This window comes from Stigmatopora argus, chromosome 7 (assembly GCF_051989625.1).
Source record: "Stigmatopora argus isolate UIUO_Sarg chromosome 7, RoL_Sarg_1.0, whole genome shotgun sequence".
NCBI lineage: Eukaryota > Metazoa > Chordata > Actinopteri > Syngnathiformes > Syngnathidae > Stigmatopora > Stigmatopora argus.
This window is the reverse complement of record NC_135393.1, coordinates 16,692,493-16,713,264: the sequence shown is the minus strand read 5'-3', so window position 1 is coordinate 16,713,264 and position 20,772 is coordinate 16,692,493. Positions and strand designations below refer to the sequence as shown.

The following is a 20,772-nucleotide window of genomic DNA, read 5'->3' as shown; positions in this document are numbered from 1 at the left end:
CTGACCATGTAAGTCAATGGAAAAGACTTCCCAAATTTACTGTAAAGATAAACTACGGTTGAATATAAGGTGATCATTTTCAATCATTCACAACCATTCACAATCAATATGAGCCTTTAGGGGGCGGTAATATCTTACTATTTGAAGCCACACTGCTTTTCTTTTTTTGGTACACTTCCCGCCTTAAGTGAAAATATTGATTATGGCACACACAAGAAGCTAAAGTTCAGCCTACATGCTGTGTATTAGTCAATTAAACAATGCCTCTTCATTAATTCCAATCAAGGTAGGAACTGGAAGATTCAGTATTTAAACCCACATATATAATATAATACACAGCAGAAAAGAGGCTGAGAATAGACACAGTAAAATACATATTAGACATAAATAAATAGATAATAAATAAGTTAATACATATATGAATAAATAACTAAATATATAAACAAATAAATAAAGATATAAATAAATATATATAAAATACATATGTAAATAAATATATAAATGAATAAATAAATAAATGAATAAATAAATACATAAATAAATGCATAAATAAAGAAATAAGCGTGTTGCTGAAGTATATATATATTATATATATTGATTATGGCACACACAAGAAGGAATTAGGGAGGAAACCGGAGTACCCAGAATAAACCCACGTAGGCCAGAACATGCAATCTCCACACAGTGATGTGACCTGGATTTGAATCCAGGACCCCGGAGCTGTGAGGCAGACGTACTAACCACTCGCGCCTCACATCAATTGGGGAATTTCAAAATACATAAATGTGATTGAACAACATTTTTTTCCTAGTTGTCAGATTGTAAAATTATAAAAAGGTTGAAACCTCATGACCACTGTGAATCGACTTGAATGAAATGGCTTTGTTGTCATTCTGCAAGAACAATGAGATTCCATATTCCAAATGTTGCACCCATGGACAACCATATACGCCCTTAGCCAGATGTTTTAACGTGCCCTGCCTCCTCCTCTTTCTCCCAGGGATTGGTCTCCACCCATCAGGCAGGCAGGCAGGCAGGCTTTTTTTCCTCCTTCCTAAACGCCCAGTTCAGTTGACCAGCGTCGCAAGTAAGCGACGCTCCTGCGCCCGGCAGATCTTCGTCTTTTGGACGTATCGACAAGGTTTTCTCCAGGGAAAACTACTTAAACAGCCTTTCCAAACGAGGATTTTCTTCTCCTGAGCTAAAAAGCAGTCGGTGATGTCGCCAGAAATGTGGCAGCCCAGCGTCTGATTTCGCTGTCATTTGGGTTTTTTGGACGCGTGTATTTTTTTCTTCTTCTTCGGGAGGAAGGCTGGAATTTCTCCCGAGACGCAAGCAGACTGTCTGCGATCCAAGAAGACTTTTGAGAGGTAAATGGCTCACTCACACGCGATAGTTCAGCTGCTGCTTGTCCCAAAACATTCAACGTGGGCTTTTGAAAAAGGTCCAGATGGCCAGAGAGGACCGACATCCCATAATCAAAATAGATATACGATAGTTTTTCTAGAGAATCGGCGGTTTAAAATAGGCAATTCCACAAAGTAGGCAAGCATTTTTTTCGTGGGTATGCTCATATGAATCCAAATCTTTATCATTTGATCTATTTTGTTAACATATTTAAAATATAACTAAGATGCTACAGAAAATATTTGGTGTTGACAATATTCAATGCTAATTTTTGGATTTTTATTATTATTATTCATTATTGTATTTGATTTAGGATTTATTATATATTATTGTATTTGATCTAGGATTTATTATTATTATTAGTATTATTATTATTGTATTTGATTTAGGATTTATTATTATTATTTATTTTTGTATTTAATTTAGGATTTATTATTATTATTATTTATTATTGTATTTAAGTTAGGATTTATGATTATTATTATTTATTATTGTATTTGATTTAGGATTTATTATTATTATTGTAATTATTAAAAAATATATTATAATTATTATTATCATTATTATTATTATTATTAATAATAATATTAATATTATTTGATGCTTATTTTTTATTTTTCATAAACAAATACTGTATATATTGGTCTTAAAATGATAAGCTAAATCGTTTTGAAATTTAACTTCCCCATCCAATATGTTTAAAATATACTGTATAGCTGCCAATGACGGTGCCAGGCGTCAAAATGTATTGGATGTCTAAAAAAATAAGCATTCATAGCCAGGTAATGTAAATAAATTGGACGTCTATCTTTGTCAATGGCGAGCAATAGGTGAATGGTGTTGAATTTACTCATTAAAAAACAACAATAAACTGTTGCTGTTGACTATCAACAGATGTTTTCATTCACATTGCAGTCATTTATAATTGTATATTATCAAAATTATATTCCAATAATATAATAATAAACAGCAATAATTAGTAATACGTACTTGACTTGATGTCCAGGTATATGGATACCAGGTTTTTACGGGGTTAAAACGTAGAAAACCACAAATTTCAAAAGAAAAACAGATTTCCCCACTGAATTTTCACACCCAAATAATATTAAAACATAATCTGAACATTCCGCACATTTCCCGCATTTCTATGGGTATTCTGCGGGTTCATTTAAAGACTCCCACATTCCTAGCAATGATTGAATTTTTGAATACTTTCCTGGATTTTTCTGTGATCCTAATAAGGAAAAAAAGTATTTAAAAAAAATGTGTTCCTACCCTCTGAAAAACTGAAAAAAACACACCTAAAATAGGATATTACAATGGAAAAACATGATTTTAACAGTCCTAATTCACCACCTACCCTAGTGGTTATCATCTGCAATAAAATGCCATTGCTCATATGTCAGGGCAAAAAATTGGCTCTGCATTTCCCTCGTATCTCAAATATCTCGTATGTTGGGACACTCATATGTCAAGGTATTACTGTATTATTCCACGTTGTGATACTGTAGCGAGACGTACCTCCACTCTGAAGCACCCCAACATCGCTTCCCACCGAACGCCCTTTCCGTCGAGGTCACCCGAGAGTCACGGCCGCTTTATCCTTGCCAGATTTTTCTTCCGGGGGTGTCGTTTGGGCACACAATGTGAGGCTTCTCCACGCAGGTTGCAGGCTCGTTGCATCATACAGTGCTCTGGAAAAGGTCAGACTTGAGTCTTTTTCCTGTTCTTGGGTGCGTCTCGCATAAAAGCCCCTTTCCACCCACACTGTCTGCTGCCTGGAAGAGGGGTTCGAGGTGGGGGCCATGGCAGCTCACGTTATGCAAGTTACAGTAGCGTTCAAAAGAACGGCAATCCAACGTGACTAACCTGATTAAGCCACCTTGGAGCAAAGTAACGACAGGAAGAACCCAGGTTTCCGTGTTCAAAATAACAGCAGTCCAATCTGACCAACCACAGGAATCCATGTCTTTTTAGTACATTGTGTCATAGTTCTCCTCCAATGGATCGTCAGATCATCATACCTCTACTTACAAATGCCTCTAGGTACGAAAGTTTCAGGTTACAATTTTTTATTTTTTTGCAAGTGAGTGACTCGAGATACGAAAAAAAGCCAAGTTACGAAATCCACCCAAAAGTGAATGCATTTCCTTATCCGTTATTTTATTTTGAAAATATTGTCGCGGATGCATTGATTCTCACTTTAGAACATCGCTACCCTCTACTGGCCTCTCATTTCATCGCTCTCATGTAATAACATAATAATGATCATTCAATTCAATTGGCTGTCTCACAACAACCACTATCCATGTTTCAAGATTCTCTCTTCCACCTCAGCTAAATGCTCCCCTTGTTAATGATTCCAATTCCCCTAATTAAGCGATTAAAAACCGTACAAAATGCAACGTGGCACACACATCGGGCACACGTAAAAGTCTAAAACAAGGGTGCATTTGGCCCCCGGTCCGCCGTTTTGGTCTAAAATGTACTACAAAGTGGACGGCTTTTGGGCCTGGTAGAACGGACCTGAAATGCATTTTCAACAGGTGCTGGCTGGCTTCACGCTTAAATCGGGGTCACCTGATCCACACCTGTTATTCACAAAGTTGATGTCCTCGCTGATTGAATGCCACGGTGCCTTTTTTTGTTTACCAAAAAAAAATTAAGTTACGAAACCCCTTTTTTCGTAAGTAGAAGTACTCCCATATAAGCCTCAGTGGGGAAAAAGTGGCGGCTTATAGTCAGAAAATGACCGCAATGTTTTTTTTCAATACCACAATTGAGGTTTTTGGTGACATAATGGGAATTTTGAACAATTGGCGCGATTGACCAACTTTGAATGGATAAATATCTTATACATCCTTGGTCGATTAGCTGTCAATCCGCCAATGAGTTGAAGCCAGGATTCGATCAAAATCGCCTGTAAAGTTCCTCCACTGACGGCGGACTATCGGCAACCCTCTGTTCGTACACGATAAGTTCAGCGGGTTCGTGGCGGCCATTAAAAGCCAACGGCGGGGGCAGGAGCGAGCTGGCCGGGAGGTTAGCGTAAAAGCGGGCCTCCCCCGGCTCCGGGCCGGCCCTCTCCCCTCGGCTTGGCTCCCCCTCGCTCGGCGGCGGTATTGTTTCTGGGCGCCGCCTCGCAGCAGACCTTCATTTTTCTCCTCTTAGTCGGCGACCGCAATCCAACCGCTGGCTCCTCGCGTCCATTCATCCCAGGAATGTCTTGTTCACCTCGTCTCCCCAGCGAAAGCTAGCACGCGCCGCCGTGCCAACATCTGCAAATAAGCAGACACATGTGCTCACACGCTTTGGCCATCGCGCACGCGCAACAGGGGGGGAAACGGGCAAAAAAAAAAAGGGCGACCACCTGTGAGGGGCTTCATACGCACACATCCATAACCCCCGGTTTTCTTCTCCCCTCTTTTCCATTATCCTCACGAGAGTGCAGAGCCAAACCAAACATAGAGAAAATTCCACAAACCCCACCCGACACAAACCCACCACACACACACAACCACACATGCATACACACACTCCTACACACAAATACACGCAAACATACACACTCCACCCATCCTCCCTTCAAACTCTTCTTGGTCTGCGTTTGAGGAAATAGTTGAGGAAAAAAATCATTTTTTTTGTTGCTCCGACAAAGCCAGCGAGGGGAACGTGAGAAAGCAAAGAAAAAATAGTTTGATGGTAAATAAGGAGGACGTTTGGTGCCACGCCGAGCAGAAGCGGACCATGGCTCTCATGCTCACTGAACTTTCTTTTTATTTATTTATTTTTTCCATAGCTCACGATGGACGATCAGAATTGTTGTCATCTATCTCCATGATAGTGGATTTATTGTCTAAAATTCAGTTGAGCAAATTGACTCTTAATCGAAAATATTCTCTTCTCTTCTTTATTCGTGTGTTTTTTTGTCCCATTTTAAAACCCTGATCTTATTCTGATCCACTGAAAATGACACGATCAGACCCGATTTCAGATCACACGATTGGATTTAGGACATCCCTAATTGAAACAAATTTCACGTTAATTTGACAGTATACACCAAGGGTGTCAGACTCGGGTTGGTTCGCGGGCCGCTTTAACGTCAACTTGATTTCACGTGGGCCGGACCATTTTAGATTTAATATTTAGATATATTTTTTTAATAAATGGATTAAAAGAACTGGATTAAAAGCCCTGGATATTCAGTTTTTTATAGCTCTAAAACAATGTTTATTTTAGCTTTTTTTAAATATATTTTTAGATTTTACAAAATGATTTTTGAACTAAAAATACAGGAAAAATGGATTTAAAAATTACAATTATTGATTTAAAAAGGGGAAAATCAGGAAATTTAATATACATCTATACTCTTCATTTTAATTTGATCCTAAAACAGAAAGTCAGCACAGCATTTACTTTCCCGGGCCACACAAAATGATGCGGCGGGCCAGATTTGGCCCCCGGGCCTCCACTAATGCGGCCCGCAAACCAACCCGAGTCGGACACCCTTGGCGTACACAATTTGAAATGATTAAAAAAAACATATAAAATACAGGAAAAACGTATAAGTTGCCAGGTATGCCTTATCCTACTCTCCATCTTTAGTCTTTCCATTGCAGCTGGGGATGAAAGGATAGAGGGGAGTCGGGGGGGAGGATTTTGGGGGAGTCTGTTGCTCTGCTGCTGATGAGGAATTACAGGGAGGGAAAGCAGAGAAGAGAAAATGCTCTCCGTGTTGACCTTGTCCCACTGCCAAGTGGTGGGATGGCCTGGATGGAAGGGGCGCGGGGGGGCGTCAAAACCTTCGGGGGTGAGCCGAGGTGGGAGACCGGGGGGAGCCTCCAAAGTGGAAGGGCAGAAAACAAGCGCTAATTTGAAAAGAAGTCTGCTGAAGCCAAAGCGAGACCAATGTTTGTGATGTATATTTCGTGCTAGGCGATTGAAATGAGGCGTCGCCATAAATTCCTTCTATCGTTTATTTGAAGAATCTATTTGTGCTCTAGTTCAAAAACCGCTTTCGGGGGATGGCGATAAATCACTGCAAGAAATAAACAGAGTAAGTTAAAATGCTAAAGAAGTTATAACAGAAGTTGATGTGTTTTTTAGTTCATTTTGGCTAAGTCAAAATTGCATTGCCTTTAATATGGCGACCGATCCTGACTCCGATTTTAGATGACAACTATGACTATTATCATTGCGATTACCCAATCGGAGCCAAGCAAACATTTGGCGCCCCACACCATCCAAAAATTCCCCCACCCAAAGCGTCAAAGGCGTCGGAGATTGCAGACGGCTTCCTCAGAATTGCATCAGTCCGCTCTTTCCGTCATCCTACTTGAGGTCGGCGCAAAAAAAAACGGGAGGGAGGAACCCCGACTTTTTTTTCACCCCATTCTCTTGCGCAGTGGCGGTCCGTGCATTTTCTCGTAGCGCCTTCAACGGGTAAAATCCACTTCCTAGCAAAATTTAATGATTAAATACAAATACTGGAGCTTTTCAGGCATTACAACCGAGCCGGGCCGTGATTTTCCCGGGTAAAGACAGCGATGAACGTCAATGGCGTACCGGCAAACATTGCCCGAAAATGGGGTAAAATCCAGCCAAAAACAGCTTTTATTGACATCAGAACCGGGCCCGGAGTATAATTTCCCCGGGAAAAAGACAGCGATGAACGCCGATACGTCCATATACTACGAAACGGCAAAAATTGCACTGTAATAGGGTAAAATCCACTTCCTAGCCGCATTTAGTGATTGAATACAAACACTGGAGCTTAAATCCAAACACTGGAGCTTTTCAGATATCAGAACTTGGCCCACAATTAAAATATTATTTAGGAATATAGCCATATTATACTCACCAAAAATTCTTTTTAACTCTACACAATATCCATCCTCCTTTCTTTCTTCCTTCTTTTCTATCGCCATCGAAGCTAATGCTGAAAGTCGAGCCTGTCCTGTCGTATTTCTGGCATAGTCCGTCTTGAAAATGGCTTTAAATCAACACAACAATATATTTGCTTGTGCAGCTAGCTCCAGATACAGTTTGGTAGCTCCGGCTAATCACTAGCCAATCATAGTTGGTGAAAGCGATGACGTATCCCTACGCCTGCGAGAAGGCATTGTGGTGTTGCCAACTTGAAATCTGATTGGTTAAAGCAACAGTCTTATCAACGCTTGTTTAATGCAGCAGAGCCTGCAGAACTGATGGTGAAGGCCTTGAGGCAGATTTCTGACCCTGGCAACAAATAATGGCTGAAATGTGATTGGTTAAATGCTTCAATATGAAAACACACATTTGGAAGCAGTGCAAACAGGGGGGAAAGCAAAGAAAGGAAGCTAACAGACAATTTGGAATTATTTCATAAGTATTGATGGAGAAAATATAATATATGATTCAGATATTTCTTAGGCCAGCAGAGAAGGCCTTGAAGGCCCTGACGGCCCGCCACTGCTCTTGCGGTAGTCTTCCAAAAAATGAGCCATCCATGGTGACGAAGCAGATGAATCCACGTTCTTGTCATTTTACGGCGACGCATCAGATGGCGAGGTTGTCTAAGAAGAAATAGCGGCGCGGCGCTCAATCGGCGAGGTCATCCATTTTGCGAGAAACAGGTGGGAATCAGGTGGTCCCCATTTTAAGAGTGAAGCTAGCATCTGTTGAACAGGCGTTTTTTCCTTGAACAAAATGGCTCCTTCAACACATTGTTCAGAAGAACAGCGCTCTTTGATGAAAAGCTTAGAAAGAGGTGCAAAACAATCATAGGCGGTTTAGCTAAAATGATGTGTAGTGCCTTAAAATGGAGGTCAAAGCCAAAGACACGTGACAAAAAAATGACGGCGAACAAAACAAGTGGCGGAATAAACCAGAATGGAAAAAAACAAGGGTCGGACAGTGAGCAAGAGCTCAAAGATGATCAAAGACAATCTGGAGTTACCTGGGAGTATGTTGTGACAGTGAGAAGAAGGCCTGTCTAAAAAAGGGTGTGCAAAGAGCCTACAATTTGCATAAAAATACATCAACTAGCCTACTAAAGAGAAATGGAGGGACATTTTGTGGACTGATGAGAGTAAAAAAAGACTCAAAGAACTCAAAGACGACAGTCTTCCCTCGATTGTCGCAATTTCACTTTTTTAGCCTTTTTTCTGCTATTAATTATTTTAAAATTGTTCTTGACAAATTCCAAGATAGTGTCAAAATTGGATTGGTCACTTCCCGGCCGTTTCTGTCAATTCTTGGATTTTTTTTCTCCATAATTTTATGTCAAAAATATTACATTTTGTTATTTTTGAGTTGTGGCGACTGTTTAGCGCACGTGTGTCAAAGTGGCGGCCCGGGGGCCAAATCTGGCCCGCCGCATCATTTTGTGTGGCCCGGGGAAGAAAATCATGAGTGCCGACTCTCTGTTTTAGGATCAAATTAAAATAAAGAGTATAGATGTATATTAAATGTCCTAATTTTCCCCCTTTTAAATCAATCATTGTAATTTTTGTAATCCATTTTTTCTGTGTTTTTAGTTCAAAAATCATTTTGTAAAATCTAAAAAATATATATAAAAAAGCTAATATAAACATTGTTTTACATCTATAAAAAACTGAATATTCAGGGTTTTTAATCCAGTTCTTTTAATCAATTTATTAAAAAAAAGCCTAGTGATGATAAAGTGGTTCAGAAAATGAATGAATGAAAAAAATGAGTGATATCAAGTTGAAAATTTTGTGACAATTTAGGCTATTGTCTTAAAAAAATCGAATTATCGACCGAACAATCACTGCCACCCCTCCCGCCCGTAATGGATTGGACATCCGACGGCGTCAACTGGTGGTTCCTGGTTGGTCCTAGCAAACGAGAAACCAGGGAACGGATGAGAATTTAAGGCGTTGAGCCGACATCCTTCCCCACTTTGAGTGATGGCTGATTTTTTTTCGACTCCACCTTGAAAAACAACAACAAAGTGAAAGGAAGTTGAAAATTTGGGAATCGTTTGGGAAGAAAATGCTGCGGTGAGAAGGAGAAAAAAGGCCAGGAATGCTCCTCTGGAGGAGTGCTTGGAGGAAAACCACAGGAAGGAGTCAGATGAGTAAATAGAAGGCAAGGGAGAGGCCACGTCGGGGGTGCCGTGGAACCTTTCCTGAATGCACGCACCGACGTAAGCAACACGGATGCAGACGGGCAGAGGTGGCAAACATGATCACGCCCGGTTTTAAAGCACAAGTGCACCTATGTACATGGCGGCGAACGGGTGGCTCTCGAGCCGCATGCGGCTCCCGGCCAAACTCAATGCGGCTCTTTGCCTCGTTTCATGGTTCTCTTATTTTTATTCCCTCTTAAAACAGGCTTAAATTCCTCAGGGCCCATTAAAAATAAATCAAATTATGTTTAAAAAAATCATTTGGCAGATTGAATTAGTTTTTACGTAAGGGGGCTCTTTGAGTCTTACAGTTGAAAATGTTTGCCTCTGTGTCTAACTTTGCCACCCCTGCTATAGAGCAGGGGTGTCTAAAGTGTGGCTTGAGGGCCACAAGTGGCCCGCAAGGGGGGTCCGATCTACTTTCTAGCTCATTCCTACTGTATGTAAAGATGTACATATATATACACATATACATATACATATATATATACATATACATATACATATACATATACATATACATATACATATACATATACATATACATATACATATACATATACATATACATATACATATACATATACATATACATATACATATACATATACATATACATATACATATATACACACACATACATATACATATATACACACATACATATATATATATATATATATATATATATATATATATATATATATGTGTATGTGTATATAAATATGTATGTATATATATACATTCATTACATATACACACGTGTGTATATATATGTATATATTTATATATATGTATATATATACATTCATTACATATACACACGTGTGTATATATATGTATATATATACATATTTATATATATATACATGTATATGTAATGAATGTATATATATACATACATATTTATATACACATACACATAATATATATATATATATATATATATATGTGTGTATATATATGTATATATATACATATATACATACATATATATACATATATATATATACACACATATACACACATATACACACATACATATATGTATATGTGTATATATATGTATATGTATATATGTGTATATATATATATACACACATATACACACATACATATATGTATATGTGTATATATATGTATATGTATATATGTGTATATATATATACACATACATATATATGTATGTGTGTATGTGTATATGTATATATATACATATACAAACATACATATACACATATACATATATATATATATATATATATATATATATATATATATATATATATATAACCGAGGGCTTTCCATATTTAGTCCCTTGTGCAGGTTGAAGGTAAACAATGACATACGCACACACACAAGTAGCACAGTTTTAGACAGCGTTGCGATGGCAATTTTTTTCACCTAACAGCCAAGCTTGAAGATGATTGGCCGAGATGTTCAGAGGAACTACACAGTCACCTCTAGAGCCAGCCCTTGTTAATGTGTTGGAATTTTTGGGTACAAAAATCTTGAAGTGGAGGAGGAGCTTTGGTGATGGAAGATTTTGTAAACGAAATGTTGAGGAATGCTGTGGTACGTGCGCGTCATTCCACGCATGTGCAGCGCGAGTGCGTCTTTGCGCCGAAAGTCCCCCCGGATTCCGACATGTGTTTAGAATCTCCGGCGTGCCGTGTGCGAATGAATGTGCGTGAGAGGGTGTTTTTTCTAGGCACCGCAAGGATCCATAAGAGCCTCCGGGCAGCCTGCCACAAACATAAGGTCATGGAGGGAAAAGCGGCGAAGGAGCTGCGGGAGGTGGGATCCGATGGCGTACATATGGTCGGCCAGAGATTGACTGCGAGTAGCAATGCGCCTGCGCCGCAGACCAGACAAAAGTCAGCGAGTTTGCCCAGGAAATCGGCGTGGAAGGCCGGCCGGCGGGCGGGCGGGCGGGCGGGCGGGCGGATCGACTTGGCTGCGGTTTAGCCGCCGACGGCTTAAGTACTCGTGGCTCGTTGGTACTCTCGGTGGGGAAAGAGTACAAACGAGGGAATGTCCGCCAGCATCTGGAGATGGATTCATCGCCCGCTTAGATGGATAGATGAACAGATTCAAGGATACGGAGGAGGAATGGTGGGGAATGTGCCGAAAGGAAATAATGTAAAGGACTTGGAAAAGCTCTGAAATGAACAGGAAATGACGGGAAAAAATACGCCCTAAAATGAAGAGGAAGTGACTGAAAATCAACAGGAAGGGATTAAGACAGGGTTGGTTCGCGGGCCGCTTTAACGTCAACTTGATTTCACGTGGGCCGGACCATTTTAGATATAATATTTAGATTATTTTTTTTATAAATGGATTAAAAGAACTAGATTAAAAGCCCTGAATATTTTAGTTTTTTATAGATCTAAAACAATGTTTATTTTAGCTTTTTTAAATATATTTTTGGATTTTACAAAATGATTTTTGAACTAAAACACAGAAAAAGTGGATTAAAAAAATGACAATTATTGATTTAAAAGAGGGAAAATCAGGAAATTTAATATACATCTATTCTCGACCATTTTAGATATAATATTTAGATATTTTTTTATAAATGGATTAAAAGAACTGGATTAAAAGCCCTGAATATTCAGTTTTTTTATAGATCTAAAAAATGTTTATAACAGCTTTTTTTAAAATATATTTTTAGATTAGATAAACTAAAAATGCAGAAAAAAAAATGATTAAAAAATTACAATTATTGATTTAAAAGGGGAAAATCAGGAAATTTAATATACATCTATACTCTTCATTTGAATTTGATCCAAAAAAAGAAAGTCGGCACTCATGATTTACTTTCCCGGGCCACACAAAATGATGCGGCGGGCCAGATTTGGCCCCCGGGCCGCCACTTTGACACATGTGGATTAAGAAATAAGCAGGAAAAATGTGTTTAAATGAACAAAAAACATTTTTTTCACATCAACTATGCATAAAATGTCCCATGATAAGATATCTACCATATTTACTCGCATATAAGCCACCCGCACATTTAAGTCGCACCATTTAAAATGGTTGAATTTCACAATTTCTCGCATATAAGCCGCCCTCTGATTCACAATTTTCACCTCCATATTCATCGTTTTAATAGGGAGTACAAAAATGTGTTACTTTGAAGGGAAAATCTTAAGAAAAAAAATCATTGCACTATATTGTCATATTTGGGTACTTACAGTTCATTTCCTGGAAAAAAAAATTTTCATTTCCGGGCTGCTTTTTCTGCGTGTTGGTCCCTTTCTGCTGCTTTTTGGCCATTTCCAGGTGACCTAGTGTTGGTTCCTCGTTCACTCATTGGTCGCCGTTTTGACTGCAAGGGGACGAAAGAAAGAATATGACTAAAAACTTTAGTTTTACAGCACCATTGTCCCAAAACAAGTATTTGATTCAGTATGAATGAGCTACAAAGTGAAGCAGAGCATCCCACCACGGGCCGGGTCGGACCCACTGACGGGCCGCTTTCGGCCCGCGGGCCGTATTTTTGACACCATCGCGCTAAATGGTAATTTTCCACTGCGGGTCATGTGATACTCTGGCAAAGGAGAGAGTGAAAAAGCAGCTCAAGCGCAGGAATTCTTGTTGGGGGCGAGTGACTCAAAAGCCAGTTATGTGTTTCACGAGACACTCCGGGGGGAACGGAGCAGGAGAAGAACGCAACGCAACGGAACGGAACGGGATGGGACGGAACGTGCCAGGAAATGCGCAACAGCTGCACTCGTCGTCGTCGGAGCAACGTGCTTTATGAACACCTTTGCTCCAGAAATGTTTACAAAAGCGCTGCCCGAATATAAGACGAAACTCTACTTTGTGTGATAAAAGACTTTTTGAACATCAAATTCAATTTTTATACAGGAAATAATGACAGTATGTACATCGGAAACAAATGATTATAACAATATATTTGAGAGAAATAGTTTGTCATTTTGCCTCATTCAAAACTATCATGTCTTAATATCTGCTGAACATTTAAATATGCAAATTAAAGTGGAATCCCATTTGTAAATGATGTTGCTTCTGTTTTTTTAAATGTAAATTAACACGAACATATCTACCGTAAGGTGTAGTCAACATGGAAAGAAAACAGTTCTCCCGCACCCGGAAACTCGCTGGCCAATCAGCCACGCGGTGCGTTTAGGGCCATCATGTAAAAACAACGATCCTTACATCAACTCTGTTTTCAGCTTTAACAAATACAAAGCTTGAGTTTACACAATTAGAAAAGGTGAAGACAATCAATCACTCGTCTATCAGGATCCGACATAAAAAAATTCATCTCTCTACGATGCAAACATAGCGTGAGAATATTAACATATCCATCCATCCATCCATCCATAAATCACACTCACTCTCTAAGGCAAGGGTGTCAGACTTGGGTTCGTTCGCGGGCCGTGTTAACATCAACTCGATTTCATGTGGGCTGGACCATTTTAGATATAATATTAAAAAAATAATAATAAATGGATTAAAAGAACTGGATTAAAATCCCTGAATATTCAGTTTTTAATAGATCTAAAACAATGTTTATTTTAGGTTTTTTAAATATTTTTTTAGATTTTACAAAATGATTTTTGAACAAAAAAAAAACTGAAAAAATGATTAAAAATGACAATTATTGATTTAAAAGGGGGAAAATCAGGAAATTGAATATACATCTATACTCTTCATTTTAATTTGATCCTAAAACAGAAAGTCGGCACTCATGATTTACTTTCCCGGGCCGCACAAAATGATGCGGCGGGCCAGATTTGGCCCCCGGGCCGCCACTTTGACACCTGTGCTCTAAGGATTATAGAAAATATTGTTGCTTGTTTGTTAACCCGCTTGACGGCAATGGACGTCCAATCTAATCTGGCTGAATGAACCATTCATTTTCTGAACTGCTTCTCCTCACAAGGGTCACGGGGGGTGTTGGAGCCTATCCAAGCTAACTAGGCGACACCCTGAAATTAACCCGTGACCTTTGCTCCTCTTTTGTTCCAGCTGGGCCACCGCAGACGCCATGTTGTCCTCGGACGAACCGCTGGACCTGAAGCTTCCCTCCGGGCGGACGAGATTGGACAAACGGAGCTCGTCGTCCATCTGCGCGCCGCTCGGTGCCCACCCGCGACCGCGCCTCATTTACGCCACGTTCCCGTCGCCGCCTTCTTCGCCAGGTGAAGCCCGGCCGCGAGTGAGGCGGTTCCGTATAGCGCCCGCGTGCTGCCGCGCGGCGCGTATTAGCCGCGTTAGCTTCCTAATGCAATCAGGTCGTAAGTGCATTCTCTGTTTTTTGTAGTAACCTAATTTGCAGAATAGAAATGCATTGTCCCAAAACTTCCTTCCTTATCATAAGACGCGATAACTAGTTTAAAAAAATACAAATAAAATAAAAATCTCAGCAGAAATTGCTAATTCCTCGTCCCGACCGGTGACGGCATTCGCTTGTTTCATATATAAATCAAGTACTGGTGGCCCTTGTGAGGATGAATGGGGTGAGATATGTTGTTTATTGTTGTATTGAAAATACGATTTTTTTTCTTACTAAGTAAAAGAAGTTTAATTAAAAAGTTTAAATTAAGAGATAGTTTTTACTTTTTTAAATGTACTTCTAAAAAAGTCCAATTAAATAAAAAAATTGCGATTGTGTTCCTTTTTTTGGTTAAAGTATACATTTTCAAAACATGAATAACAACTGATTTTTTCAAATATCCAAATTTTATTATAGTATTTTTCTTTCACTTTTAATTTTTTTTGGACTACATACGCTAAAAAAAATATTTAAATAAAAAAATTCCTTCTGTTTCCTTTACATTTGATTTATTACTGGAAATAAACAAAATATTTAGCATGTTTTCTTTTCTTTTTGTTGATGTAAAATAAAGAATATGAATTTAAAGACTACTTTGGGGAAATGTTGAATTTGAACCGCTTTATCCTCATTAGGGTTGCAGGGGGTGCTGGAGCCAATCCCAGCTGTGGTATTTTATTTATTGACTATTTAATCATTTTTAGTCTTTAAATTAAATATTAAAGAATACTTTTGACTTTATTTTAATTGTGGAATATTTTTTTTTTAAAAATCAACCATTTTTTTAATTTAAAAAAATACATCAAATAATGGTGTTTGGTATAAAAATCAGTTAGCCAAAGTTGAATGTGTCTCCTGATCCCTTTTGGTCCTTGCACCCATTCCAGACTCTCAATCCCCCTGTCCCGAGCCCCCCGCATCCTGCTTCACCCCGCCGGCCATGGACCTCAGCTTATCGCCATCCTCCCGCCACGCGTCCTCCCCCTCGTCCCCGTCCCCTTCGTCCCCCTCATCCCTCCGCGGCAGCGCTAGCCCTCGCCCGCCCCCCTTCTCGCAGGTAAGTCCACGTCCCCCCCAAAGCCGCTTCTGAACGTTAACGTTATATTTCTTCCGCGTCTCGCAGGATGGGACGTTCCATAGGACGGAGGGGGACATGTCCCCCCAACGGTACCCTTTTTACATGCCCATCTCCAGCCCACCGCTGGGGTACAACTTCCCGCCGTCCATTTTCGGCGGACAGAAGCGGGACCACCGAGTTTCGCCCGAGCCCTCATTGGACGCCCGGCTAGCATGCCGCTGGATTAAGGTAAATATTCATCTGGAATACGGCTAATTAGTCCGATCTAATCTGGTACTCACATTTATTTCAGTATTTTTTGAGCTATTGTAACTCAAACTACTAGGCAAACATGTATGCCAAGTGTGGCTACTTTTCTTTAGAAACTAATGAGAATAACATATATTGTGTGATATTGTAAAGCACATGTGTCAAAGTGGCGGCCCGGGGGCCAAATCTGGCCCGCCGCATCATTTTGTGTGGCCCGGGAAAGTAAATCATGCCGACTTTCTGTTTTAGGATCAAATTAAAATGAAAACTATAGATGTATATTAAATTTCCTGATTTCCCCCCCTTTTAAATCAATAATTGTAATTTTTTAATGCATTTTTTCTGTGTTTTTAATTCAAAAATCATTTTGTAAAATCTAAAAATATATTAAAAAAAGCTAAAATAAACATTGTTTAAGATCTATAAAAAACGGAATATTCAGGGATTTTAATCCAGTTCTTTTAATCCATTTATATATGAAAAAAATCTAAATATTATATCTAAAATGGTCCGGCCCACGTGAAATCGAGTTGACATTAACGCGGCCCGCGAACCAACCCGAGTCTGACACCCCTGTTGTAAAGAAATAAAGAAAACAAAAATCAGTAGCAGGACTAGTAATACTACTAATAATAGTAGTATTGATACCAATATGTTTCTAAAATGACAGTCATTGGGGAGTACCAAGATTTTTTTCAAGCACTGGTTGCCCTACCCAAGATGGCCGCCAGCTATGCACGTCCCAATACGTTTCCACCCCATTGGCACCGTAAAACCCGCTCAATTTGACAAAAAAACATTATAAATAACAAACGTGAACTCACACAGTGGCCTGACTTTTAGCAAAAAAAAACCAACAAAAACTAAGTTTAAAAAAGACGATTTGCTGCCATCTGTTGGTGGCAGTAAAATTGTTTCTCATCTTCTGAGATCACGTGGTCTTCCTCTCCCCGCCCCGCCCCGCCCCTTAATAAACGGAATGGTTTGTGTGTGTCCTACAGTGCCACCTGCTGTTTGAGTCGCTGCAGGACTTGGTGGAGCACATCAACGACGCCCACGTCAAACCGGAAAAGGATTCGGGCTACTGTTGCAAGTGGCAAGGATGCGCGCGCAACGGACGGGGCTTCAATGCCAGGTGGGGGAAAAAAAGGCCATCGGATTGGACGTCTATAGCCGTCAATGCCCTTCCGTATACATTTGACCTTTCCTTCACTCATTTCATCCGTTTTGGCAACCACAGGTACAAAATGCTGATCCACATCCGCACGCACACCAACGAGAAACCGCATCATTGCCCCACTTGCAACAAAAGTTTCTCACGTCTGGAGAACCTGAAGATCCACACCCGCTCACACACAGGTGCGTTTTTAAAAACGTGTTTTTAGCGTGTGGGTGTAGCGTGTATGTTTAAGCTGGTGTATGTTTTGCCATGCCTGGCTGCGTCTATAAAAACGGTGCGTCCTTTGTGTGTGTAAAATACAGAAATAGCACTCGTTACTGACACTGCGGCTAAAAATATGATGCACCGTATAGTCGTGAAAATACGGTACTATGTTTATATATTTTTATATAATTCCGTATTGTATACTATACTAAAAAAACAAGATTTCTGACAGCCTTTCCCAGTCCAAAAAGGACATGTAGCACGGCCAATGACACACATACCCACACACACCCACCTGAACATTTGCCACTCTCTCTCCCCCAGGAGAGAAACCATACATGTGCCCCTACGAAGGCTGCAGCAAACGCTACTCCAACTCCAGCGACCGCTTCAAGCACACCCGAACGCACTACGTGGACAAGCCCTACTGTTGCAAGATGGCCGGCTGCCTGAAACGCTACACCGACCCCAGCTCCTTGCGCAAGCACATCAAAGCGCACGGCCACTTTGTCAGCCAGGAGCCAGGTGGCCCCGCCCCCATCCCCGCCCCCGCCAAGCTCAAAATGGCAATGCCAGCCAACCTCCCCTCCGCGCTGGGCGCCCGCCTCCTCCACCCGGCCACCGCCGCCGCCCTGCTGGGCAGCTTGGGGAGCGCGCTGCCCCTGTCGGCGCTGTGCCCACCCCGGGCGTCGCTCTTCCCCGCGGGCGGGAGGGGACCCCTCGGGCCGCTCGGCCCGGGCGACTCGCCGCTTTTTCGCTTCGGACTTTCGGCCGCGTCCGTGTTCGGGTTAACCGCGCTAGGTCACCTGGGCGACGACAACGAGGGGGAGGTTCTAAACCTGTCTGCCGGGGGGCCGCGCCGACGGAGGGATCCGTTATCCTGGGTGGTCGTCCCGCCTGGGGGGCTTCTGCTCAAACCGGCTGTGGTCAGCTAGGCTGGGACTTTGGCGTCATTCATCCTAAGGGGAATATCTTTAACGATATCTTTAAGCTACAAGGTGCCTAACAAAACGCTAATTGGACGCCAAATCGTCAGACGGGAAGTGTCGAAAATTTGCATAATCCAAACCGAAATTTGCAACAGCAAAAATGACAGGTGGATTGAAAAGTATTATACACTTACATGGATATAAATATACCGTATTGGCCCGAATATAAGACGACCCCTTCTTTTTCCAGATTCGGGTTTGAAAAAAAAGCCATCTTGAACATCAAATTTAATTTAAATACAAAAAATTATGACTTTACATCTGAAACAAATAATTCTAAAAATATTTTTGAAAGAAAAATCACGTTACTTTGCCTCATTTAAAACTGTCTATCACATCTTAATATTTGCTAAAGACTTAAATATGTAAACAAAAATCACATTTGTAAACGAAGCGCATCTGGATTTTGAAATGTTAATCAGCCAATTTACTGAGATAAAACAACAAAATTGCAATAACTACACTAACCATCAAAATGTTCTCCATTCGCTTTAAAGTTATCTGGCGCCACCTAGCGTTGCAAATGAATATGTCTAAACCCCGACTGTAAGACGACCTCCACTTTTTTCATCTTATATTCAATGCAAAAAAAACACTGTCTTATATTCAGGCCAATACGGTAAATATTAGCCATTAGCTAATCTTTCGCCCCGTCTGGTCAAAACGAATTGAACGGCTAGCCCGTTAGCAGCCGCTAATACATTTCTTAAGCACTGCAAGTGTTAATATCGTGATTATTTTGCACTTTTAAACTCTTTGCAAAAGCAAAATAGAAAACGAAGGATGAGCGCTTTCAAAGACTTCCTCATCCCGACATCTGGCGGCGGACAATCCACGAGCCTCTCGCCATTCGACAAACCTCGCAGGTGCTTTTTCAGTCAGAAGCCAAATCGCGGGCGCAACCAAGAAACAAACAGCACGGCACCCTTGGCGTGCAACTTATGACTAACCCTTTGAGAATGATTCATTTTCTAGCAAAGGCGGATTTATCTTCAGGGAAATTGCTTCAAATTTTCAATTCATACGTGCATGTACGGACTTCATTATTGGGATATTGCCGTAGTTGTCGGACTATAAGTCGCACCAGGACAAAAAATAACCCAAATGAAAGCAGCAAAACATTGCAAAAATTTGAAAACAAACATTTGTAACTCACTCTCTGCCAAAGACATCAACGGGAATTCACTTTGTTTTAACTGGGATGGATAAAATTGGATGGGGATATTTGATTGCCATTGACGACGAAAAGCGACCAATCCATTTTGATTGGGAATAACTGCCAGCCAACAGAATGGACGTTTATATCTTCGTCAATGGCAGCCAAAGGAAGGTCTTTTCCTCAGTTAGAATATTTTAGGTGGTCTTTTGGCCAAATTTTTGGGTGTTTTATGCAAAAACGGTTCATTTTTAAAGCAAGTCCTGTTAATGGTTCAAATTTATCTGATGTCTGAAAATAAATCGGATTATGCACAACATATTAAGAGTTATTTAGATTTAGACTATAGAATTAAAGCAGTGGGCTTTTTTTTTTTTTGACATTAAAAAAACATGCGCCTTATAGTCCGGAGAATACGGTAATCGTCAACTGACAAAGATCTCCATGAGATCTGCTCATATTTTAAGTTTAATACGAGACGCGTTTTACTGATTCAAGTACAAGATAAAGAGAGGAAAAGAAAAAAAATGGAGAAAAAAAATTACAAATTAAAGTTTCCTGCTATTTTATGCTGACAACGGCTACATGTGGCCTGTTTGGTTCTAAACTTCATATTCAGTCATTGTTGATGGTTCTCAAATGTGCCTTGTGTTTTGGGCCAAAAATGTATCTCACCATATTAACGATTTCCCCCCAAAATAAATAAATAAAAAAGGGTATATATGTGTACTTTTGTATTCCTGTAACGAGCGACAACATGTCAATAAAGATGAATATGAATCATTTCTCCTGAGTCTGCGTTTTGTTTGGCATAGTTGGAGTTAAACTTTTGTATTAATAACATCATATTTTTGGCGTTAACGTCATTAGAACATTGATATTCAAAATTTTTAATGTTAAATGGCGGGACAATGGGGTTAAAAGATGTTTTTTTTTTAATATGAATGTATTTTTTCAGTTGTTATTCCTCTTTTGTCCACTAGAGAGCAGAGTGGAATCACAATTGCCTGCTTCAACATCAGGAAAATTAAAATCATTTTTCATATACTCAATTAAAATCAAATTGGGTG

The 20,772-nt window shown here is 40.1% G+C and overlaps 2 protein-coding genes across 5 annotated transcripts in view; one reads left to right on the top strand and one right to left on the bottom strand.

Moving 5' to 3' along the window:
* Window positions 1–923: 923 nt before the first annotated feature.
* On the top strand, window positions 924–20,487 carry LOC144078106 (zinc finger protein GLIS2-like). Of its 2 annotated transcripts, XM_077606309.1 has the most exons (8): window positions 924–1,370; window positions 3,019–3,110; window positions 14,540–14,712; window positions 15,734–15,903; window positions 15,970–16,152; window positions 17,175–17,308; window positions 17,414–17,532; window positions 17,882–20,487. In XM_077606309.1, exons 3-8 carry the CDS (start codon window positions 14,559–14,561, stop codon window positions 18,490–18,492), a joined length of 1,371 nt encoding a protein of 456 aa, XP_077462435.1. In that variant the 5' UTR covers window positions 924–1,370; window positions 3,019–3,110; window positions 14,540–14,558; the 3' UTR covers window positions 18,493–20,487. The 2 variants fall into 2 exon arrangements, with proteins under 2 accessions (XP_077462435.1, XP_077462434.1); XM_077606308.1 differs by lacking the exon at window positions 3,019–3,110.
* Window positions 4,133–20,772, bottom strand: part of LOC144078104 (dnaJ homolog subfamily A member 3, mitochondrial-like) — a 58,566-nt gene continuing 41,926 nt past the window's right edge. For all 3 annotated transcript variants that reach the window (XR_013301175.1, XR_013301174.1, XR_013301176.1), the window contains exons 15-16: window positions 12,736–12,869; window positions 4,133–4,685 (exon numbers count right to left, since the gene is read on the bottom strand). The gene's annotated coding sequence lies outside the window, so the exon portion shown is untranslated. The remainder of the gene's footprint in view (window positions 4,686–12,735; window positions 12,870–20,772) is intronic.